Consider the following 25,421-nt stretch of genomic DNA (forward strand, 5'->3'; position numbering starts at 1 on the left):
CCCTAAAACCGTCCAAGTCTTCTCCCTAGAAATCACGGCATGCTTGGAGTGGCTGTCCTATGGAAACAGGAGAAGAGTCTAAGTTTCACATTCTAGTTGACTTAGGAGAAAAAGGAGTGTTTTGACAATATAAATCCTTTGACAGGAAATCTTGGGGGAATCTTGAGGCTTCTGTAGGGCATGCCACTAGGGGTTCAAGGCAATCTGTGATGGTCGATTTTAAGTGTCAGCTTGACCAAACAGCTGGTAAAACATTATTTCTGGGTATGTCTGTAAGGATGTCTCTAGAAGAGATTAGCATTTGAATCACTAAACTGAGCAAAGATTTTCACCAATGTAGGTTGGCACCATCTAAATCATTGAGGGCCTGAACAGAACAAAATGGTAGAGGAAGGGCAAATTCATTCTTAATGCTTAAGTTGAAAGTTCTTCTGCCCACCTGCTCTCCTGGTTCCCCGGCTTTTGGAATCAAACCCACACCAGACTTAGACCACTGGCTGCCCGAGTCTCAGGCCTTCAGACTCTGAATTACACTACCAGCTTACCTACTTTTCCAGTTTGCAGGCAGTGGGCATATCATGGAACTTCTATGACCCCATAATCCAGTAAGCTAATTTCTATAATAAACCTCTTATCTTATATACATATATCTTATTGAGTCTGTTTCTCTGAAGAACCCTGACTAATACACAATCCAATGTAGGTACTGGATGATATCTAGTTCTCACGTATAAGGAAAACACCAAACACATTTAAACAGTTGTCCTGAGTTGTTCTGATTATAACGTGTTAATATCTTATTATCAATAAATGCTGTGCCACATTCAAGAAAGTTACATGAATGATGGGCTGATGTAGAAGGAGACGATGTGTGATTGAACATCTATATATAGGCAGCAAATACCCTTGCATTAGTATTTGTGGTATGATTGAGAATCACTGGTTTGAGTTATGGATCTTGTTTTATATTTTAAATATATGAATGTGTTATTTTGTTAGTAATAAAATAGTTGAATTCTCACATTTTTATCATTGTCACAAAGTTTTAAAAAACGAACCAAATGTTGACCACTTCTTATAATTGACTTATCTATGAGACTATTTTTTAATTTTTAGCTTCAACCCGAGTATGATTATGTTTCATGGCCACCTTGTAATTTTCCACTGCTACATTACAACTTTTCAAGGGTTCTGTGGTCAAATAAGCTTTGAGAACTCTGCTTTAAGGGTGACATTTTCACAGATACATGTTTAAAGAGGTAGGAGTTAGGACTCAGAAAACAGAATGCATTCTGACTACTTTCACAAGAGGCTATGGGACACTATTTTGATTATCTGAATCATGGGTGGGGCTGAATTATGAATTATCCATTAGCTGACTGACTTCCACTGTCAACACCAATGTGAACTGTATGTCACAGATCAACTCCACAACTTCTAAGTGAAATCCCTGGGATGCAAATAACTTCTACAGGGCCACTATAGACATGGATCACGGGTGCTGAGCGTAAGGTAGCAACATGAGGAATCCACAGGCTAAGAGGCTTCCCCTTGGAAGCCCTGAAGATCAAGGATGTGGGCCTCTGTGAGACAGCAGTGCAAGAATTACATTGTTACCAATTGCAGAACAAAAACGACACTGTCAAAAATGGAAAGCATATTAAACAAAATGCATATAAGTGAAGAAATTCTCAGGGCTGCAGAAACTTAGAACCATGCAGACAAATGAAGGCTTTCTCAGCAAAGCTGAAGCATATTTATGGTCCTACTGTACTTGGGACTATAGTGCCATTGAAAAACGGAAACCCAGCTGTCACCTAAGACAGGAAGGGAATTCTGCAAATTTGGCAGCAATCCTTCAGCTGTGTCCTTAATACCCCGCTTGTAGTCTGTGACATTGTGACGTTGCTCCAGAGCTCATAGAAGTTGCAGAGAGAGCTCCAAGAAGAATCAAAATTGAATAAACTGCTTATATAGGATGGATTCTGGAAAGTACCTCAGGATTTTACATCTCTCCCCATATCCCTCCCCTCAATATTCCTCACTAGTTAATATATTTATTCACCTGTCTTCAAACCCTCAGTCATCCTAACTCCTCCTTTCCCCTCACTTTCATCTCCTATTAGCAACCAACTCCAACAGACTCCACTTCTTTATCGGAAATCCATTCCTTTCTTTTGCTCATTAAGACCAGTGTCCTGGTTCAGGTACTCACTTCCTCACACTGTTCAATAATTTATCCTCCCAGTTTCCGGTATTTTTTTTTTCTAATTCATTTTATGACCACTGTAAAATTCATCCTGCTAAAGCCCAGTATGAATCTTAGCAATCGCCCTTTCAAACCATCTTTAATTATCCCTCATGGCTTTGGCCCACATACATACCCCTCAGCCTGGCATTCAAGACCCCAATAATCTTCAGGTTCTGCTCCCGTAGCTCCTCAGTGTCTACACTATTACCCACATGTCTATACTAGCACACATAGTGCACCTGCCCTGTTTCTTCTTTCAACTTCTCTTTACATCTGGATATCACCATGCACACAAACCAATCTATTCAAATCTTGTCTGTTTTCCAGGGTCCATATCAAGTATTGCTTCCTCAAAGAAACATTTCTTCATCTCCCCAACTAATGACATCTCCTGTTTCCCTGAACCTACCACATTTTCCTTGGCATCTATTATGACCTCCTTTCTACTCTATTTATCTATCCTATCTACTATATAATTTTAATTTAGTCAATATTTATTAAAACTTGACTGGGGCACCTGAATGGCTCAGTCAGTTAAGCATCCGACTTCCACTCAGGTCATGATCTCATGGGTCGTGGATTTGAGCCCCCTGTCACATTCTGTGCTGACAGCTCAGAGACTGGAGCCTGCTTCGGATTCTATGTCGCCCTTTCTCTCTGCACCACCCCCCCAACTCACGCTCTGTCTCTCTGTTTCTCAAAAATGAATAAATGTTAAAAAAAAAAAAAAAACCTAACTATGTGCCAGGCATTGCATTAGGCATCAGGAATACTGGAATGAATAAAAAAAGCAATAGCCCCTCAAGTTACATAGAGAAGTTGCAAGCCAGGATTGCCATGGAACATTTAGTGTACCACATGATACGTAAGTAGCTAGAACAATTGTTCTATCATGGTGCTAGAAAACACCTGATAAACAAAATGCCATTCAATTAAGATGCTTTATTTATTTATGTTTTTAATTAAGTTTATTTATTTATTTTGGGGGGTGGAGAACAAGTGGGGAGGCGCAGAGAAGGAGAGACAGAATCCTAAGCAGGCTTTGCACTGTCACCACGGAGCCCCACACAGGGCTGGAACTCACAAACTTCGAGATCTGTGAGATCTGAGCTGAGATCAAGACTCAGACACTTACCCCACTGAGCCACCCAAGTGCCCCTAAGATGTTTTATTTAAAAACCATTATTCTTGTTTATTATTCTGGCTCAGTTGGTTGAGGGTCCAACTTCGACTCGGGTTCTGATCTCATGGTTCATAAGTTCAAGCCCCACATCAGGCTCACTGCTGTAAACACAGAGTCTGCTTCAGATAATTTGTCCTCTTCTCTCTCTGCCCCTTCCCTGCTCATGCTCTCTCTCTCTCAAAATTAAATAAATCTTTTAAAAAGAGCATAATTCTATTAATAAAAAAGATAATTTTAAATGAAAAATTTGAGGAATCATATAGTGTAATCTTTAAGTACATAATTAAAGACCGGTACATAATTGGAGCAAAGTGGAAGAAATACCAAATGTTTCCACTGACATATTTTAGAGCAACAATTTCTATTTTTTTGAAGACATAAATTTATTTAGTTTAATAAAACCAATGAAACAAAGTATGGAAAAAAATAAAATCAGATTTTGGTGTTAATGGGACTTCAAATGAATGAATATAATTAATCTGAATAAATGGATAAATGAATAGAACAAATGAATGATAAAAGACTACTGGTTTGGATTTTTGACAGGTTTTGGACCTAGCATTTTAGATTGTCAGTAAAATCCTTGGAAGATAAAATAGATAAGGATAATTATAGATAGCCGGTAAAAAGAGAAAACAACTATGAGATGAGTTATGTTAAATTATCACCAAGGAGAAAAACAAGACAAGCTTTCTCTAGGGCCCATATCCTTGACTCAACCACAAGTAGAGAAACGCTGGCATTTAAAAAGATGGGAAAGTTCTTACCCCACATACCAATTTTAAGTAAGCATGCAATTTATTACATCTCAGTAATCCTATTACAACTCGGCTTAAAATACCCCTACCATTCCCAGCAGTTGTCCAATATTCCCATGTTCCTCTCCTCACCCCGCCAGCTCGTCTCTATGATTCCCCACTCACCTCATAAGCATCTTTGATGTTCAACGGCTCACCAAATGCTGCCACATGTCCCACAATGCCTTTGTTCCATTCTAAGCGGATACAGTTATTTGAAGCTTCTTCCAGTGTTGAACCTTCTGCAACATCAAACAGGCGACTGATAAGAAACTTGTCATTGGAGCTGTCCTCACAGACAAGGAAGAGGGAATAGCGATCAGCGGAGATAAGTCCATGAATATGCAAGAAAATTTTGTGGCATAAGGCTGTGACATCCAAATGACTAGAGATATCTTTCACTAATTCCAAGAGTCTTGAGCACTGGTCCCCTTCATCATTATCAAACCTTGGGGAGGTTAGAGGCATCTGTTCCTTCTTTTCTGAGTCAGAGAGGAAGCTCACGGTTCCCTCAGAATCCTTGACAACAATGGGTCTAAGGGGCCGGTCAAATTCAGAGGCAGAGATCTTCCTGGTTGGTGTTCCGGGGGCACTGCTATCTGCTCGGGGACTCTGCTGCGAGGGGCAAGAGCAGGATTCTGTGTGGCCTCTGATGCCTTCCTTGCACACAGGGATAGTGTGGACTCTCTCAGCAAACCAGGCATTGACCATTTCTCTGCAGAACAGAATGCAGACATATTAAATATTTAAGACAGAAAGGTGCTACCCCTGAAAACTGCTAAAAACTTCTCTTACAGCAAACTGATCAGATAGTAATTCAATTTTTCACAGAAAATAAAAACAAGATGGTTTATTGAAGACAGTTTCATTTTGAAAAACTGTAGAGAACTGGTGCAATCACCATTTTAATAAAATCTGATGCCTATACACATAGATTTTCAGATATCTGATTTATAATGCATCAAGCTGCAAGTCTGCTTCTCTCAAAAGCAGTTTGTATTAGAGTAAAAGACACAAAATTTGACAAAAGTCTGCAGAAAACATAAATACAAAAATCAGTTCGCTGTTTAAAACATACAACTTGTTCTGAAGTTAAATATTTGAAAATTTAAAACAAATATTTATCTAAATTGGATAGCTAATATATTTAACTTTAGGTAATTTTATCTATATTGCTACATACAGATTAGATTTAGAAGGGAAAATATAAATATTTTGATCTGCTTTGTAGAAAAATTATAAACTTTTGTAAATATTGTCCTAATAATGCTTGTTCAATAATGGTAAAAATGACTTCTTTTTCTAGATTAGCTACTTCTTGTGAAAAGGAAGAAAATTAAAAAGTAGGCAATACCTAATTTTAAAAATTCTGTCCATGAAAATTTAAATTATGTGTTTTTAATGTACCTTTCTGTGAAAGAAACCCATCTGAGCTAAAAGCTTCACAGTGGGTGATTTATTTTTAAACAAACATCAGGTCATACTATACATCCAAATGAGTGTTCAATTCAAATAATTCCCCTTGGAAAAACTTAATCTTATACCAACTGACAGTGCCGTTGCTTTAGACATTTTTGGAGCTCTTCTTTTGAAACTTAACTTCTAAGAAAATTTTAAGATAAATATTAGTTTTCACTAAAAGTTAGATCTTGCTTTTCACTAAGCCCTCTCCTCAAAATTAACAAATAGAACAAAAACCAAACCAAACCAAACCAAAGCAAACCTTAAAGAAACAGCTAACTTAATACCTCTAATGGATAAGACTTTCTTTTCCCAAACTCAAATTCTCCATCAAAAGACAAAAAGTTGCTACTTTTGAGGATATTTAAACGAATTTGCCCAAAATAAAAACAATGCAATCCCCACTCTACAATGATACATTAATTATTTTCACTAAAAGACCTGGACAATTAAAGTTTGACAACGCACTATTTTGGAGAATGTTGGTATATACTCTTCAGTGTTTTGGGCTATAGAAAGATTGTTTCCACCACCTCGTTGAAAGGTAAACAAGCAATATCTAACAAATTTTAAAATGCATTTATCCTTTGTTCCAGAGATTTTACACAAAAGAAGTACCAGCATACTCACTGTACACTGTTTATTAAGATAATAAGCCACCTATATCGCCACTGGAAGGCTGGTTAAATACATAATAGTACATTTATACAATTAACTACTGGGCAGACGTTGAAAAATGGTCATATGTACTGCTGTGAATAATCTCCACAATTTATTAAGTGAAAAAAAGAAGGATACAGAGGGAAAAAGAAAAGGTTGCCTTATTTCTGAATCTGTTAAGTTTTCCATTTATGAGGTATTTCCTTAATTATTTTATTTTGAACAACAATGTATTATTTGGTAAATGTATATTATTCTAAAATAGTGCCAGTCTAGAATGGAATGGGTAAGAAAAATAGTAACACAGATATTACTAGGATGACCTCAGAATTTCAAGTGTTAGATACTATTATAAAAGCCTTTTAAAGATCCCTTTAAGAAGAAACACATAACCCCCCAAAATTGCAGTAGTAGTGCCAAAGACATTGATGCCAAAAATGCATGTGAAGCTGTCAAAAATGTACAGGAAGCTTTTGAATAAAATTGTTTTGTAAAATGTAGACAGAAAAAAAACACTATGTCTAAATTAACATATTTTATGTGATTTTTTTAAAAATGCACAGGAAACTTAAACTGCTAAATCAATACAAAAATAGTCATTTGAATTATTTCAGCTACCAACCTAAAATTTAATACAATTTATTTCTTACCTTCTCATTGGAAAATGGTGATCAACTTTTTTTTTAATAAAAATACCAACTTGATAACTCCAGGTAGGTACCTAAACAGACTACTTACAATGGTGAAAACAATTCCTAATGCCTTACCCATCGTGTTGCTCTAATCTCACTCCCTGCCAGTTTTCCTCATATGAATAAAGAACACCATCACCTCCCTACTTACTCAAACCAACATCCAAGAATTACTCAAAATTTCTGTTTCCTTCAAATCTCACAGGTCCTTTCAATGTGACGCCCCAAATCTTGTATCCCAATCTGTTCATTTCTATCTCCTGCACTACATCTGGGTCCAAGCACAACCATCTCTCACTATGGACTATGGCCACCTGCATCTAACTGGTCTCTCTACATTATACTTGCCCCCTTTCAAATCCATTTTCCCCATAGCACCCTGAGCAATATATGAACAAAGTATATCTTAACATCTTAATTATCCTACTCGGCTTCTCAGAGAATCGAGAATAAAAGCCAAACTCTTTTAATCCCCTACCTGGCCTCCCTGGTGTTCCTCAAGCACACCAAGCTCTGACTGCCCCCAATCTGGAATGCTCTCCCTGCACTTAACATCTGGCTGATCACAGCTTCTACATCCTCCACTCAGAGAGGTCTTCGCTGATCTGCCACCTAAAGTGGCATCTGATACACGATGCTCTCATCTCACAGCACCCGAATTCTTATTATCAGGTATTTTTGTTTTTTAATCTGTTGTTTTATTGTCTGTCTCCTCTGACCAGACGTAAATTTCATCAGAACTACTTGTCCAACTTGTTCCTGTACTTGGAAAATGCCTATTACATACTGTATCCTCAATAAATGCCCTATACTTGGAAAATGCCTGTCTCATAGTGTGTCTACAATAAATAATTCTTGAGTGCAGTGAAGGAATCAATAAATAAGGCTCCTAAATTAACTCCATCAAGAGAGACAACACTCTTTTGAATATCTGAATGCTTGTATATTCATTACAGAAAATTTACATTGTGGTTTAACTATTAATATTTATTACCTCTTGAATATAAGCCTCATAACTGATTGTGGTTAAGTTATCCTCATATATCCTGCAGGGCTTATGATATGTCTTAAATAGAGCCAGTGCTTAAAAATTCTTTACTGATATGTTTTTTATTACTTCATTTGTCACACAAGTGTTTATTTCTAGTTATTTTCTTGGAGAGATGAACTCAGTATTGAATTATATAGGAAAAGCAGATCTCGTATATTCACTCATTCAACAATTTTTATTAACCACGAGTGATGGGGGAAGGGGTTTCTTATGACTACATTATTGATTATCTGAGTTCCTGTAGTCATATGCTTAGGTAGGAAAACATATGTTATCATAACATACAATCACTTAAGAACCAATCACAAATAAAATTAAATCATTCCTCACACCTCTCTCCAGACACCTCTTGAAGTTTTGCAATGTATGACCAATGTGGCTATATGAAGTGGGTCTTTCCTCTTAAAATCATCTACCCTCTCCCGATAATTGTTTAATATTTCAGTTTATACACACACAAGTCACCTCGGGGGGCCTGAGTGGCTTAGTTGGTTGAACATCTGACTTCGGCTCAAGTCATGATCTCAGGTTCTTGGGTTCGAGCCCCATGTCGGGCTCTGTGCTAACAGCTCAGAGCCTGGAGCCTGCTTCATATTCTGTGTCTCCCTCTCTCTCTGCTCCTCCCCCGCTCATGCTCTGTCTCTCTGTCTCTCTCTCAAAAATAAACATTATAAAAATTTTTTTAATAAACAAATACAAATCACCTGCAAATCAAAATTAAATTCTTTAAAAAATTTTTAAATCTTTATTTTTGAGAGAGAGACAGAGCATGAAAGGGAGAGGGGCAGAAAATGAGGGAGATACAGAATATGAAGCAAGCTCCAGGGTCTAAGCTGTCAGCCACAGAGCCCGACGCGGGGCTCAAACTCACAAACCGTGAGATCACGACCTGAGCCAAAGTCGGATGCTTAACTGACTGAGTCACACAGGAGCCCTCAAAATTAAAATTCTTCCAGAAGGTACAGAATTTCTAGGAGTAGATCAAAGCGATGTTGGAGAACCATTACAATATTACACAAAGCCACTGACAATTAAGGGCTATGTCCAATTAAAGACCAACTAACAAAGAATCAACAAGGGGAATGACATAACAGATACTTAGAAAGGAAAAGTTATTTAAATAATTCTATTCAAGATTTAAAAAGGTCCTTGGGGGGCACCTGGGTGTCCCTGTTGGTTAAGTGTCCGACTTTGGCTTAGGTCATGATCTCTCTGTGCTGTTAGTTCGAGCCCCATGTCAGGCTATGTGCTGAGAGCTTGGAGCCTGGAGCTTGCCTCTGATTCTGATTCTGTCTCTCTCTCTCTCTCTCTCTCTCTCTCTCTCGCTCTCTCTCCCCTTCCCTCCACCTCTCTCTCTCTTTCTCTCTCAAAAAGAAATAAACATTAAAATTTTTTTTAATAAATTAAAAAATAGAAAGGTCCTTGGAAAAACTGATGAAACCTTCAAATATTTCAAGGTCTGAAAAAGTTCTTTTTGAAAAAAAAGTCTATACTCCTGTTGTAAAAGTTAAACATAAAAAGTAAAGTTAATTGGCTGTAAAATAGTTTTGTTAAAAATTGTTTATTCTAAAATTTAGCATGGAATTCTCATTATAATCTACATTTTATTAAATCTAAGATTAATTTACTTTTATAATCTGTGGTTCCATTTTGAAGATAAAGTTCCAAAAAAAACCTTTTCACTGATTTTCCCCCATTTTAATTGGATTCATGTTTGAATATCTTTTTTTTTATAGAATGAATTATTCTCATAAGGTAAAGATCTGAGTGTGTCAGGCACGATGCCGGCTCGGCCAGACACCAGAGATATAGTAATGAACAACCCTAGATATATCATTCAGTGACCACTCCTCCAAAATTAAAGTTTATATGGTGTTCAGGAGTTTATTTCTATATATATTGGATTTTACTTTTCTATGAAGTTAAATGTAAATGCATAAAATGAATAAAGATGGAAAAGATGACTATAAATATGTCAGGTATAAGGGTACAAAGTACCAGAAGGAATTCAAGAAAGCTCGATGGTACTTCTGACTGGGCAAATCACTTCTGTGACCTAGGATAGGATCTCTATTTTCACTTCTCTTCCTTGATTTTGTAAAACTTTGAAAAGTATTTATATGAATGATAATAACAGTTTATTTAAACCTGGTGAGACAGGCATTAACAGTCCTACTTTCTAAATTATGAGCTAAATTAATGGCTGAACCAAAGACATTGTATTTGGTAACAAAATCAGGAGTCAAACCCAGGTCTCCTTTTCCAGGTCTTATGGCCAGTAAGAAGAAAAACGTTCCCGGAACATCAATGCTTATTATGAAGGAAACACTCCTCAACTTCTAGGTGCATCTGAAAGAGTCAAACTCAAATTCGCACATATAAGACATAGAGAGAACAAGACCGGAGCGCCTGGGTGGTTCAGTTGATTAGGCTTCCAACTCTTGATTCTGGCTCAGGAGACGATCTCATGGTTCGTGAGTTTGTGCCCCTAATGGGACTCTGTGATGACAATGTGGAGCTTGCTTAGAATTCTCTCTCTCCCTCTCTCTCTGCCCCTCCCTGGCTTGTGCACACATGCATACACTCTCTCTCAAAATAAATAAACTTAAAAAAGAAAAGATCACTTACAATAACACAGTGTCTAACTTAATTTTTTACACTCAGATCATAAAAAGATGGCATATTAAGCCACTGAGGTATAAACTGTCTCAAATGATTCAGAGAACAAAGATTCTTAAGGATAGTGTCCTGAAAAATATCTGCCTGAATCCCATGTCTGTTTCTCTGAAACCAGGTCATGTCTTATAAATCTAAAACAGTGCACTGAAAAACTGTATAATGAGTATGTTCAAGGGAAGAGTCATTCTTACGGTTGCTAGATTTAGCAAATAAAAATACAGAACACCCAGTTGAAATTGAGTTTCAGATAAACAATGAATAATTATTTAGTATGAATAGTATCTGAAATTTAAATTTAAGTGAGTATCCTGTATTTTATATGGTGACGCCAGTCCTTCTATGTTCTTTTTTCCCAACTGAAATTGTTGCACATAGACCACAAAGAAAAAGTGGGTTCTATACAGCATACTGATGAGTTCCAGATTATCAAATCACTAATACTAATTTTATCATCAAAAGAACACAAAGGACTACCGCACTGTGATCTTGTGTATAATAACTGGACCTTTTGAAAGCTTATAGATTAATAATTTATAGTATAAAATTCCTCTCTAAACTAAGTTCCTTCATTTTACTCTCAAAACCACACCATAATTTCATGGAAAAAAACCAAATTATAACCATCTACTTGCTAAAAATTCTTGGGACTACAAAGCATCAAGGAGCTATGTTTTTAATCTAAGCACTTGCTGCTAATCTAAGCATTTGCTACTAATGAGTTGTATGCCAGTGGCAAACAATTTTCTTCCCCTGAGTTTCAATTTCATCTTCTATAAAACAGGGAAAACACCACCTGTTCTGACTACTTTATGAAGTGCAAGGTGCTGTCTTTAGCAAGGTACGAAGTCAAGAACAGCACACAGACCGTCAAAAGGTAATGCTAGTTCCGCCTATAAGACGACACAGATATGAGGCAGAACCGATCACAACTTCTCTGGAGTTCAAGTTTTTCCAAGTGTAAACATGGGCAGTTGTATTAACAGGCCACAAAGACCCCCTACAAAGCCTGACTTTATCAACAGGTCAGGGGTGATCATTAGGTCCCTCGACTCATTTTATGTCTTTTTGCCCCTTGGCTTCCTCTCCTTTAAAGAGGAGAAAGACTTCCTTATTCCTTCACTCACCACACAGGGCTGATACATAAGTCAAATTAGAAAATGCTTATAGAAGCATTTCAAAATCTCTTCCATATGTTTAAGACTTTGCTATCTCCTGTACCCTTTGTACTCATTCCAATGGAGATATAGGATTTGGGCTAAGGACCAGTGGCTGTTCATTTCTTCATAAAGTTCCGCCAAGAGAATCAGAGAAAGGATGAGGGGAGATGAGTGTTTCTGGTGTACAAGCCCACAGGCTAAGTGGGCTAAATGGGGTCTGGAAATAGGCTGGCTACTAGCATCCTGACGACTCCTTGAGTCGAGTCCTTGGCCAAAGCAGATACTGCAGAATGCCATTCCTTATAGAATCCCATGAAGTTCCTCCTCCTCCCCAAGAATAAGTTACATCATAATTCTATGCAAGTTGCATCCTAATCATCCGAGCAAAAAGAGAAGACACAAGTCCCACAGGTGTTTTACCCTGTGCTACAAGCACTAACAACTAAGAGATTCGCTGTCATGGATACGCATGTTCTTGCTAACTGCCCTGCAAACCTGGAAGCAGTTAAAAGCAGGGTGGCCCTCTTGGAGTCCTTTGGTTGAGTTCACTTTACAAAGCTATTCATAAAAGCTAACAGGGCCCAGACACTGGAAGTAAAGCTGTGGCCCAGGGAAATGCAGTGAAAACTGGTGCCAAGAGTTTATATTTGATGACAAGATCCTGATGTTTAACATCCCATCCAAATCATTTCCTCTCTCCTCACCAAAATCTATTATCTTCCAGTCACTTATATCCTTTCTTATTTTACGACACAAAAAAATTCTGACTTCATAAATGAATTGTATTATACACCATTTTTAAATGGGCAAATTAAATTTAGTTTTGTGTTTGTTTATCACTTTTACAATATGTCTTAAAATAAGTAGAGAAACGCTGGAGGGCACCAAATCAACATTAGGAGCTATTCCTCAGGTAACACAATGTGAATGCCATCTGCGGTTTCAACTGTACATACCATAGATGCTGCTGAGGCTCACAAAGGGATCCTTTCCCACCTTGGGTGTGTAAAGAGTCTAAAAGACTGATATTAATTAGATAATAGGAAATAAAGCCAAATGGCAGTTGCCAAAAACTTGTAAGAGTAGTTATACATGTGCCCTGAATTTTAAATTTCAAATCTTTCTAAATAATGAATAAAATCAGAAGTTTACAGTCTCAATATTCTACTTCAGGGAAGACTCTTGCAGCCCAAACTGTTCATGCAATGGCAATTTGATATAAAGTGTCATGAAGAATATTATTTAATGCATTTTGATTTCACTGGGGTTCTTTACAATACACGAGCACTACACCCTTCAAAATGGCGTTACAAAGTAGGTGGAGCACCTACAGAGTTAAATGAGTTCACACACTCAAAAGACCAGGCAGCCAGGTTCCAATAGCTGCAGCAGGAAAAGGCTGATCTGCATATTTCCAGTGTTGGACATTTTGCATTTTTAGTAATACAAAGAGGGATGACCAAATTCATTTGTGAATGATAAAAAAAAAAAGGATATAAAAATTTTCAGGGTGACGGGGGAGAAGCTTCTTAGAAGATAAGCTGTCATTTTTTTTTTTACCATAGTTGTACCAGAGTTTATTTCCTCAAAATGATAAACCCTGTGTACTTCTATTTTTGTAAGTAGATAAAAGTATATCGTTCTTAAAGTAACAGACTCAACTAAGTTAATGATTTAATTTAATGGTTCAAATCTAGTAATACCTTTTTTATAGATATTTAAAGAGGTTTAAGTTTGTATATTAGGTACACTTCATCTTCTTTCTAAAAATATTACAAGTTGATTAGTAATCCGCATTGAAAAAAATGAAAGGTAACCATAAGGCACATATTCTGTTAGGAATCAAAACTCACCTCCTTTTCCAGTTTCTCATTTTCACTCAAGATTATTATAGACCTATGACAGAAAAGAAAACTACAATTTTTAGCTCATGTTCTAGAAATTTTCCCCTCATCTAGACATGCCACAGTTTCTTCCAAATGCCTTCTATCTAAAAGTATTAAATAGGAAATGCAAAACCTACTGACAGGACAGCCGGATGTGAACTCTTGTAGAGATTTCAAATATGGTTAGCAAAAGACACACACACACACACACACACACACACACACACACACACACACACACACCTATGTCCATAAGGGCTCCATGCAGCAATACATTTATTTTCTACCAATAAATTTACTTTCTACCAAAGCTGAAGTGCTCACTCATCTTACAAAATAAATCTTGAAAAAAGACAGAAATGCTTTAAAATACATATTTAATATTCCAGATGTCTTGAAAGGGAAAAATGATTAAAATACTCTGTCTAGGTTTTATAGAGTATTTCTTGGCATCTAGAAAACTAAGGAGGAAAAAAAGGAAAATTTACGAAAAAAGTAAAATTGTGAGTAAAAACACAATTAGATGAAACTTAATTGTAGAGCAACTAGTTTCATGTGTTTTGTACTCTTGCCTAAAAAAATGTACCAAAGAATAAAAATTCTTGAAAATAAATTGTACTCAGGGTATTTGTGTTCTAATACTAAAAATATAATTGTGATGGCCTAGTACCTAAATATTCAGCCACTCTATTTTAAAATGTCATTGGAGAGTTCCCACTTTTTATACTCTAAAATTATAGATGGAAATTAAACCCACTTGGGCAAAGTCTCTAAGCAAATCATTTAGTAATGCATATGCACATTAAGTGGCCCTGGGAGAAACTTTAACCTCTTCCTGAGTTAAATTCCACACGACATTAAATCTATGGGCTTTTCCTTAGCTTCCTTTAACACTGACACTAAACTTAAGTGGAGTCCAGTGGGGAAGGGTCCTAAGTGGGACAGACTTAGGCTTCAACCCCACCGCTATTCCTTTCTAAAGGTGAAACCTGAGGTACGTTATTCACTCCATCCTTAAAATGAATAGAGATAATGACATAATCTTCCTTCTGTTGTTAAGAAAATTAAAGGAAATAATGCATATACAGTGACAACATAGTCTGGGCCGTACAAACTCTATGTTTAATACAGTGTTTAATACATGATAATTATTATTTTAAGTTACTCAAACATTATTAAATGGAGTATATCTTCAAAACTGATTTTTTGGAAAAAGTATTCAATGGTCTCGTCTGGAATAACTAGATGTTCGCCATTGCTTCTTCTGAAGCTCCTAGGTTAAAAACACTAATAACTCTACAGAAACACTTACATGAAAAAAATTAAGTGGCTTTAATGTTAGTATTTTCTCAAATTAGAACTGAAAAAACATAAGACTCCCTAGCAAATAACTGCACTTACCTATGACATAATTTTATGAATAACATATAAAACTAAAGAGCTTAACATTTAGTTGAGAAAAATAAATGCGAGAACATAATTTGTTTCTCCAATGCTACTTTTAAGAAAATTTTTTTGCCAGACTTAAGTTAGAGATATGGAGGATGATTCTTTTTCAAAATATCAAAAGATAACATAAAACTGACAACACGTGTGAGAAAACATAATTAATTACCTACAATGAAAACCATAGCAATATTTCATAGTAACCTTAATTCTAAACTGGAGAATGGTTTTAATTCTAGACAAAAGAATGCTTTAACACTCTGCTAGAGATTTGGGGACTAAAATTGGTCTGTTTTAGCTCCTACCCAAGGGGCTCACTTGAGGAAAATATGCAAGGAAGGCTGAAGCCTGGGCCTCAAGGAGGGCGATGCAGCAAGTCCATGAGCAGTGTAACATTTGGGGAGATTTGTAGGGTGCCTCAAACAAAATAGAGTAAAAAATTGCAGGCCCTGAATGATCCAGAAAAAACAATGCATTCCTATGTTTTTAAGTTTACTATTAAAACATCTCTTTTTCTTTCTCTCCAGTGCTTTTTAAATTTCTTAAGTCGTGTGAGTTAATCACCTTAAAACCAGAGTTACAAAGAGTATACTAATTTCCTGTCTAGAAAGGGATGGTCGTTAACTTACATGGAAATCTGCTAAAATTATCAGTAGGAAAAACACAAAAGTAACTCACATAAAGTATAATGTTAGATATTTTTCCTGCTCTTTGATCCTAATTTTATACAGTTTTAGTTACACTGTTTGCATAATTTGACCTGGATACACTACTCATTTCTGGAAAGTACTTAAAGAAGGAAACTATTCAATCTGAGAATCTGATAATCTGCTCTCCTTGTGAGAATAAAGAATGCTTAGAGTTGAAAGATTTTTCAGCTCATTAACGAATTTCTCTGCCTTGCTTCCTCCCCCCCCACCGCACCCAACCCCCAGTTTAAAACCCAGGGTTATTAGCTTGAGCCAATCCCAAAGCTGGGGATGACCCCGGGAGGTCTGGACTCCCGGTCCAATTCCCTTTCCAGTACTTCAACAATCCACAAATGGTTCTGTTCAAATCATTAATTAATATTCATGTAAAATATGAGGATTCTTTTTTTTAATGTTTTATTTATTCATGAGAGAGAGTGAGAAAGAGAGACAGAGCATGAGCAGGGGAGGGACAAGGGAGAGAGGGACACAGAATCCAAAACTGGCTTCAGGCTCTGAGCTGTCAGCACAGAGCCCAACGTGTGGCTCAAACTCACACGGAATCATGACCTGAGCCAAAGTCGGATGCTTAACCGATGAGCCACCCAGGCACCCCAAGGACTCTTAAAGTCTATAAAAATCGCTATTTTATTGTTCCAATTCCCACTTACCAGATTAAAGAAATGACTATCAAAGTTTGTAATTATATGATTCTCAAGGTAAACTACTGAAATTTACTCTCCAAAAGGGAAAGAAATGTGCATTATTTTCTTTAAATTTTTATGAAGTAAATGCTGCTTCCATTTTACAGAAAAGGCAAATAAAGCATCTAAGTTCTTACTCTTTGAAAGAAAAAGTTCTAGGGCTGAAGCTTAGACTGTTCCTACCATAGGGCCCTTAACCACCATCAGTAGAAATCAATACTAAACAATTCAAAACAATGGCTCCTAACCAAGTAGTAGCACCAACCCTTGGGGGCACTTGGAAATGTGGGTCACAATGATGGGAGTGCTCCTGGCATTTAGTTTCTGGGGGCCAGGGATGTTAAATAACCTGCAATTCATTGAACTGCCTCTCACAACAACAAAAAAGGGTCACCACTGAATGCCAATAGCATCCCTTTTGAGATGCACTGGCTCAGACAAAGAAAAAATGAATATACTATAATAATATTTTGTTAAATGAGACTGGGGAGATTTGGAGTACCTCCAAGTGATATCCTCACATAATCTCTACTGTGATGTTACAGTGATCAGTTCTCTTGGATCTGGTATGGAAAGGAAATGAACGCTCTGCCTGAAGTTGCTTAGTATTTCCAAGTTTTCTCCAGCTATGAAAACATCTGAGAAGTTTACGGGGACCAAATATAAATAAAATGCAGAATTGCTTCAGATTGCTTTACATTCACATTTGATGGAGAGCTAAAAGAAACAAGTTTTGTAATTTTCCATGCATTTGCAATCATACGTATGAAAAATGTTCCTTAAAGGAAAACCTACTTATATCTGAAAGAAAACATAATAACTGGCATCTATGCTGTAAATATGTAAATGATTTGTTTCGCAGCTGACATATGGGAAAGACTGCATTAGATTGTCTTTTTTCAATCTGAGGTATGAGAAGACCTGAGAATCCAAAACAAATACGTTTTAAAGATCTGTAATTTTTCTATGAAAATGTTCTAATTTTGTGTTTTCACACTGATGACAATTAAAACCAAAAAAAAGGTGAAAGAAGTGTACTTTAAAATACTGGGATGATCACCTTCAAACCAAGTACTAGCCTGTAATTTTAGCACTCAGCTTTGTATCTCTGTTTACAATCACACGAACGGCTCAATGGTTCTAGGATAAAGAAAAAAATAAAAAAGAGATAAATTTAATATGCAAATGTGCTTTCAAACCAAGTAAAAAAAACAAAAGCTGTGCTATAGCAATAAAAGCTTCATGACGGTTTAGATCCAGTAGGAGAAGTGAATCATCATTAGGCCAACTGTAGCAAAGGTGAACTGACCTCACCAAACTCTTTATTGAGCAGGCAGGGCCATATGCAGTCTACAAGAGTGATGTAATAAATACTGTCAATCTGCATCTGGCTAGAGTTTTACCATTTTTATTCAGAGTTAACTTATAAATTTATTTTGGCATTCCAATTGGAAAAATGCTAGAATTATGATTAAATTATACCCACTCTTAGGAATTCCATATTTAACCAACATTAAATAAAAGGAAGTCCAACATTAGATATGGTAGATACCTAGAATTTCTGGGTATGCTTATATCACTGTCTTTTGGGAATTCCCTCTCCCTCAGTGGCATATCACATTATCGGTTACCTACTCCAAGAAAGGAGTTGGACAACCCTATTCTTCTGGACACTGACTGGACCAGAGCAGACACATGATGCAAGTAAGGCCAGAATAATTTTGAGAGGACTGACACAGATAACACGGTACTTCTCTAATATCAGGATTTTAAGACCCACAAAATGTTGCTATGAAAAAGCTTCCAGCACATAAAGAAAGCATAAAGAATAAAGCCAACACAGCACAGGGCCAAAAAATGGATGGATAAATAAATGGATGGACAGATAGAAAGAATGACAGAAGAATGGATGGATGGATAATGGATGGATGGATGGATGGATGGGATGGAGAGATGAATGGATGGACTGAAGGAAGAACAAAAAGATAAAAACAGATATACATACAAATAGAATCTTGATAATCTTTGATCATCTGAATTTCACAGACAAACCAATTTCCAGGCAGGTAATTANACATAAAGAAAGCATAAAGAATAAAGCCAACACAGCACAGGGCCAAAAAATGGATGGATGAATAAATGGATGGATGGACAGATAGAAAGAATGACAGAAGAATGGATGGATGGATAATGGATGGATGGATGGATGGATGGGATGGAGAGATGAATGGATGGACTGAAGGAAGAACAAAAAGATAAAAACAGATATACATACAAATAGAATCTTGATAATCTTTGATCATCTGAATTTCACAGACAAACCAATTTCCAGGCAGGTAATTATGTAAGCCAATTTTGTATAAATTCAAGTAGAGTTTATATCACTTATGACCATAAGTTTTCCAAATAACATACCACAGATCAATAAGGATATCTTTCTTATCAGGGGAATACTACTTATGTTTGAGAAACACTGGATTAAACAATCCCTTCTGAATCTAAAATTCAAAAATCCTGTGCATGTGTGTGCGTGCGTGTGTGTTTTAATTATTTCATCAGCTTAAAAGGTCAGGATTTCTTATTTCTCTTCTTATAACCTCAGCATAGGTATTCAACAGAGAGTAGAAATAATGATTGCTATTTTTTATAGTTATCACTAGAGATATATTAGATAGAGATCTTTTTTTCTCCCATGTTTAGATTTAATAAAATTATTCAGAGAAGATAATTTCCAAAAGGTTAATTTTACAATTCAAAATCAAGAGGAAAGTCTTGAAGAATATGGAAGCTAACAATGGCACATAGCACTTTAAAAAGCATGCTCTGTACAAACTATAAAACAGAAAAATAAATAAATAAATATCTTTAAAGGCTTTTTATTTATTTTGTTTTTTTTATAATTTTTTTTTTTTTTATTTCTAGGAGAGAGAGAGACAGCGTGAGCAGAGGAGGTTCAGAGAGAGAGGGAGTCACAGACGGAAACAGGCTCCAGGCTCTGAGCTGGCAGTCAGCACAGAGCCCGATGCGGGGCTCGAACTCACGAACCGTGAGATCATGACCTAAGCGAAAGTCGGACGCTTAACCGACTAAGCCACCCAGGCGCCCCTATTTATTTTGTTTTTTAATGTTTTTATTTACTTATGTTTGAGAAAGAGACCGTGCACACAAGCAGGGATTGGGAAGAGAGAGAGGGAGAGAGAGGGAGAGAATCTCACAAATTGTGAGATCATGACCGGAGCCAAAATCAAGAATCAGATGCTTAACCGTCTGAGCCACCTCAGTGTCTCAAAAAGATTTTTAGAATACTTATCAAAATGATTCTTAAGAGCTTAATATTCAGTTTGCTTTACTGCCTTAAACATTTGGTTGGCAATATGTATAATTTCCCACCAGTTAGAGAAAATAAACACAACACTTACATCATGAAAAATATATATAATTCCAAATAAAATGAGAATACCAAGTCAGTAAATAAGATTACAGAGCTAAATATCAGATGAATGACTCATGTGGAAAGACTTTCTTCAATTTTTATGCCTAGGTATGTAGCTCCCAGGCACTTTTTACTGAGAACCTGATATAACAGATATTTCCAAGACCACATCAATCAGCTGTAAACACTGGTCAACGGAATCTACATCTGTCCAGCTAAACTAATTTCATAGGAAGTCCTGCAAAGTCAGGAGCTAGTCTGCATCCTAAATTCAGAAATTAGTCATTTTTCAACCCTCCACCATCAATCAACTCAGTGATTTACTTAATTGCCCTAAGTCCTTACCAAAGGCTTTCATCCTAGGAAGAGGTTTTTATCCTACAATCAGCTCTGAGAACAAAGAACAAATCTAACCCAACATAACGGTTACAGGTTTAATAAATTATTAACTTGAAAAGTGTTTTGGGGATAAACTAATAAACACCAAGCAGATCTGCGTAGCCTTTTCAATGACGGAAAAAACCTTTCCTGAACATTATTACAATGCACTGGGAGGTTCAAACAAAGTTCTAAGTTAATTTGTTTTTTCAGATCTAAAGGAAAAGAAGCATATTACTAACATGCCTTCCCTGTAATCAGATAAGGATGAAACTTTACCTATACCCCTTGAAAGCTAGTTTCAGATATTTTAAATATTTAGGTGGAATTACTTAAAAAGAAAATTTTATCGCACAACATACTCAAAATGCTAAAAATTGCATGAGGTGTTGAAAACATGATCTTAGTGAAAATATTAGTGATTTCTACAGATCTAAAAAAAAAAAAAAAAAAAGCTACTGAATTATACTATATGCCTATTTAACTTTTTGTTAGCCAAACAGGTTTATTTCAAGATAGCCATCTGTGGCTAACTGACAACTAACTGACATTCCATTAATTCTATCACATTTTTAGGACTCATGACCTTGTACTGTAGGCTCTAAAATAGATCCCTTGTATTGTAGGCTCTAAAATGGATCTGATTTTGAAACCTTGAAAATGCTAGAGATAGAAGGACAATGAAAAATATCATTTCAGGGGCTCTTACAGCTTCTTCTAGGAGGAAAGAATTCGATATACATAAAAGAGTACTTTTAGGGCCCTAAAAAGCAGTTTAGAGCTGGCTATATGAACCCTGGTAATAAACAACACAAAAAGAAAAGGCCATTACTGCATCAGAATTACCATCATAAAAATATTATAAATAATATTAAAGTCAGACTGAGTCAATAACCACAGAGTTTTATTATATCCAACACTAGCAACAGCTTAATCAAATATACTTAAATCAGTTGTCTGAAAATTGAAAATTATATTCCCATGTAATTACAGAAACAATAATTTGTAAAAGATAGCAATATTTATTTTATATCCATCATCTGATTTTAATATAAATATCTTGCAAATAAAAATATTAAGCTTTCAGAGATGAGAAAAAATTACAAAGGAAAGAATGTCAAGTAATTCAGCACAGCTTTGCAGTGTCAAATAAAAAGTCTATCACAGAAAGCTACATGAGAGTGTAAAACTTCTGTTTCTGGACTTTGATCCAAGTGGTCATAAAAACTTGTCCTCACTTAGTAACTCCTATTTCCATTATATGCCAAATATTCTCAAGCCTTTGCCTAGTACAAAACAGAGCAATAAAAAGTCAATCATGTTACTCCTACCATACTGAGTAAGCTATAACATCACCCACAATGGCAGAGACGATTAGTAACTAATGAAAAGTAACATCTTAATATGCTGTCAAGAATAACAACAGCTGTTTAAGTGGCATTAGCACCCAGAAGACTTCATTTGCAAATGCATGAAGATTAGAGCCCTTAATACAGTATCTGAGGTGGGTAGAACTTCAAAATTGTCTAGGATAGTGAGGGTGGAAATTTTCCATATGTTGTACTTTACTAGTCTCGAATTAATTTTTATGCCAATAGATTATGTTATGAATTGTTCAACTAACACTCTCAAATTCACATAAACAGTCTGTGATTACTAAAAAGCATCTGTGCTACAAGCTTGTAGCTTTTAACTGGGTGCTCAGCTCTGTATTTGAAGACACTTATAGGAAACAATCTAATACAGCAGCAGAATTGCTTTCAAGGTCAACTGAACTCACAGGTTCTTAAATGAGAATTTAGGAATGCCAGAACCTTCATTCTGTTCACTGACTACTATTAAGTACAGATCATTGTCTGGAGATAGGATAAAGAAGCATGCATGAATGTCAAATGACAACAATCAAATCAAATAAGGCAGAAACAATTCCATCAACATGCCTGTTTACAGGCACAGATGACCAATCTAAGTGAATCCAAATTTATTTTAAATTTTAAAGTATGTTAAATGTTTCTACAGAACTGTCTGTTTCATAGGTTTTCTGAATCACTTACATTATTCACTGTACACTTACAAGTGTAAAAAAAGAAAAAAAGAGAGTAATGTGAGCTCCTGTTTAAAAAAACATCTTAGTTGTAAAGTTAAAATGTCTGCAATAAGTTTTTACCACAACCATAAGAATCACAGGAGGTTTAAAGTTTGGCATTTTTATAATCAACTACTGTCTAATCTCTCAATCTCAAATCTCCAGTTAAGGCCATCAAATATAAGACCGCACTAGAAATTTAGACTACACACAGCTCTCAGATTATATTCTTTAAACTGACAACTTTCAGCACTTCATAACTCCTAAAATTGAGGGCCTGTACTACTCTTAAACATCTTATACTTTCGTTTTCCAACTCATACTCAACATAAGCTCTTATAAACATATAAGAATATATATATACAACACATACATATAAGAGAAAGTGGTCAGCCTGTTGTCAATATCAACTATAATACAAAACACTAACTAAAAAAATCTTTATATAGAGTCTCAGATGATGTAAATTTTACATGGAGCAGTGTAACTTTGAGAAATTAGGGTTTTAATCGTTTGCTACTTGGGAGAAAAAATAATGGGAAAAGAAACGGAAACTTAACTCTTCCCATTTATTTTCCAATAAAATGTTACTCTCAAAGTTTTGGCAGGCTCTGAGTGAAGTGTTCTTACCTACCACTATTTACAAAGAACCACCAAACAATCCCAAATTTCTGTCTTTAAATGGAGAGATGGGAAAAAAGAAAAAGACAATCTATGCTGATTTATAAGACAAATCACTTTTTTCTTTCAACTCTTAACAATATGCCCAAAAAATACCTCCCAAGAGCACCCTGACATACAAAAAAAAAAAAAAAAAAAAAATCAGCCCATTTATCTTGCTCACTCCCTGTTCAACGAGGGCAGAAAGGTGGAAATGTTCAAGGGTGAAAGGAAACTAGAGGCAGATGGCCTCGGAGTAGCAGGTGACCGCCGAAAACTGTCGGCCCACAGCAATCGGTAATTCCAGATCTAGATGGCCTTGGTGCCTCACCCGAAACTCGCAGAAAAGTGTCTTTTGAAAAGAAACCACTTCCTTTTCAGGGTTTATCCTCTGCTTGCTTGAGATTTAGGATTCTGAAGGAAGAAGGCCAAACTTGAAAAGGAGGGTGGAGTAGTTAAACAGAGGAGGTAAGATTTGCCCTACGCTGTCGCCTCTATCAAAAGCCCCCAAAAGTGAATAAATCGATACAAACTCGTTAGGACAAACAGCCTTAAAAAAGAGTCCCTTCTAAGATCCCCAAGTAACACACCGCAGGAGAATAAAGGAAAACAAAAACGTCAGAGTCCATTTTCAATTAAGCATCTCGCAGCCGGTGTAACCCGGGCGCCACCACCCACCCAGCACCCGGCCCCGCGCCCCCGCGCCCCCAGGGAAGGTGGGAAGCTAGGGGATGCTGAAGAACTACCTTGTTTTGTCTCCAAAGGGCAACATAGCAAACATGGGAAGTTCGAAGTGCCGACCATACGGGCTCCACAGACTCCGGATTCCAGAAGGCGCCGGAGGGCGACGACGCGCCCAGGTGAGGCGGTGACTCCAAGCCCGCTCCCCTACCGACCCCACCACCGCGCCGCTGCCAGNCGCCCTGGAGTCGGCCCCAGTCCGCTTCCCACCAACTCCTCGGGCTTTGAGGGATCCGCCCGCTACGCACTCTCCTCTCCACCTCCTCCTTCCTGGGCTTCGGCCCCAATGCCTTCCCAACTCTAAGGCGAGCGTTTCCCACGCGCGCCCCAACGGCCCCCCGGACAGCCGCCTCCCAAAGGACAGGCGCCCTCCTTCCAGTTCTCCGCAGCGGCCGCCCGGCGCTTGGCTCTCGCCNGGAGCCCTTTGAGCGGCGCCGCCTTGGGGGCAGAGGAGAGTGAAAGGAAGCGCGCGGGCCAAGCTAGGGACTGGAAGGGGGCAAAAGGCGACAGCACTTACTCTGGGAAGATTCCGGCATGTTGCAGCCTTTGGGCTCCTCGTGGTCTCGCCCCTACCCCGGCTTCCCCGCCCCGCCAAGGGCCGGGGCCAGGGGGAACGGGGGAGGAGCGGAGCTGCTGGGACCGAGTTGGAAACGCTGCTTCCGGAGCTGCAGGGAAGGGGCTCACAAACTGTTTTGGTTTCGCTAAGGAGATTTAGGGGGACCGGGAGCCTAGAGAAGGGCTGGAGGAAGGCCCGTGAGCGCGGGTGCATGTAAATAATCTTGCTTTCAGGGAATGCCAGGGCAGCCGGGGTGTTTGGGGGGGCGGAAGGGGTCCACAAGGACATATTTGTATTTGAACTTTGCGAGCAAGTTGGATCGAATCCCATGCTTGCGCTTTTCGACTGTACTTGCCATAAAGTCGAGGTCTCTATACCCTAACAGGACCAAGGACCTACTTCAAAAGCAAACGGCCTGAGAACGGAGGTTGTTGAATGGCGAAGGCAGGGGGAAAAAATCAATAGGGGAGAGAGATGAGCCCCCAGGTCACTCTCAGCGCCCCGGCTGGGTCTTCCAGGGGGTCCTCTTCTTACCTTGTGGCTTTCCTAACAAAGTAAGAGAAGGTAAAGTCCCAGTGATCATCCAGCCACGCTTCCACCGAATCCTGGTCCCGCTGCCGCTGCGACCCCCCGGAGCCCGGGCTGGCCCGCTCCATGATCCGCGCCCCGAGTCTCTGCAGCTGGTTTGTGCTGTTTTCCACCCCAGCTGGGGTCCCTCCCTCGGAGGAGCAGGACTCTGCCCCGAGACCCTCCCCCTCCGCCTTGCTCCAGTCCGGCTGGCTTTCGGCGAAGCGGCTCAGGCTCCTGGCCAGCCTCGTGCCGCGCCCCTCCTCTCCCGGTCCTCACCGCTCCCAGGTGTGGCGGGTGGGGCAGGCGCGGCAGCCGCGCGCCCTCCCTAGGGTCCGCTGGAG

The 25,421-nt window shown here is 37.9% G+C and overlaps 1 protein-coding gene across 7 annotated transcripts in view; it reads right to left on the bottom strand.

Annotated features, from left to right (window-relative positions):
* Window positions 1-25,166, bottom strand: part of PDE5A (phosphodiesterase 5A) — a 142,452-nt gene extending 117,286 nt beyond the window's left edge. For 4 of the 7 annotated variants that reach the window (XR_013332361.1, XR_013332360.1, XM_077752775.1 and 1 more), the window contains exons 1-2: window positions 23,960-24,037; window positions 4,358-4,946 (exon numbers count right to left, since the gene is read on the bottom strand). Coding sequence is in view for 5 of the 7 variants with exons in the window: in XM_077752775.1 (XP_077608901.1) it covers window positions 4,358-4,946; window positions 23,960-23,994 (624 nt within the window). In the remaining 2 variants the exon portion in view is untranslated. Of the gene's footprint in view, window positions 1-4,357; window positions 4,947-23,959; window positions 24,038-24,471; window positions 24,517-25,044 lie in introns of those variants that run through there. The other 3 variants (XM_077752772.1, XM_077752771.1, XM_077752774.1) reach the window with 2 other exon arrangements.
* Window positions 25,167-25,421: the final 255 nt, after the last annotated feature.

Source organism: Crocuta crocuta, unplaced genomic scaffold (genome assembly GCF_008692635.1).
Source record: "Crocuta crocuta isolate KB4526 unplaced genomic scaffold, BGI_CrCroc_1.0 scaffold451, whole genome shotgun sequence".
Taxonomy (NCBI): domain Eukaryota; kingdom Metazoa; phylum Chordata; class Mammalia; order Carnivora; family Hyaenidae; genus Crocuta; species Crocuta crocuta.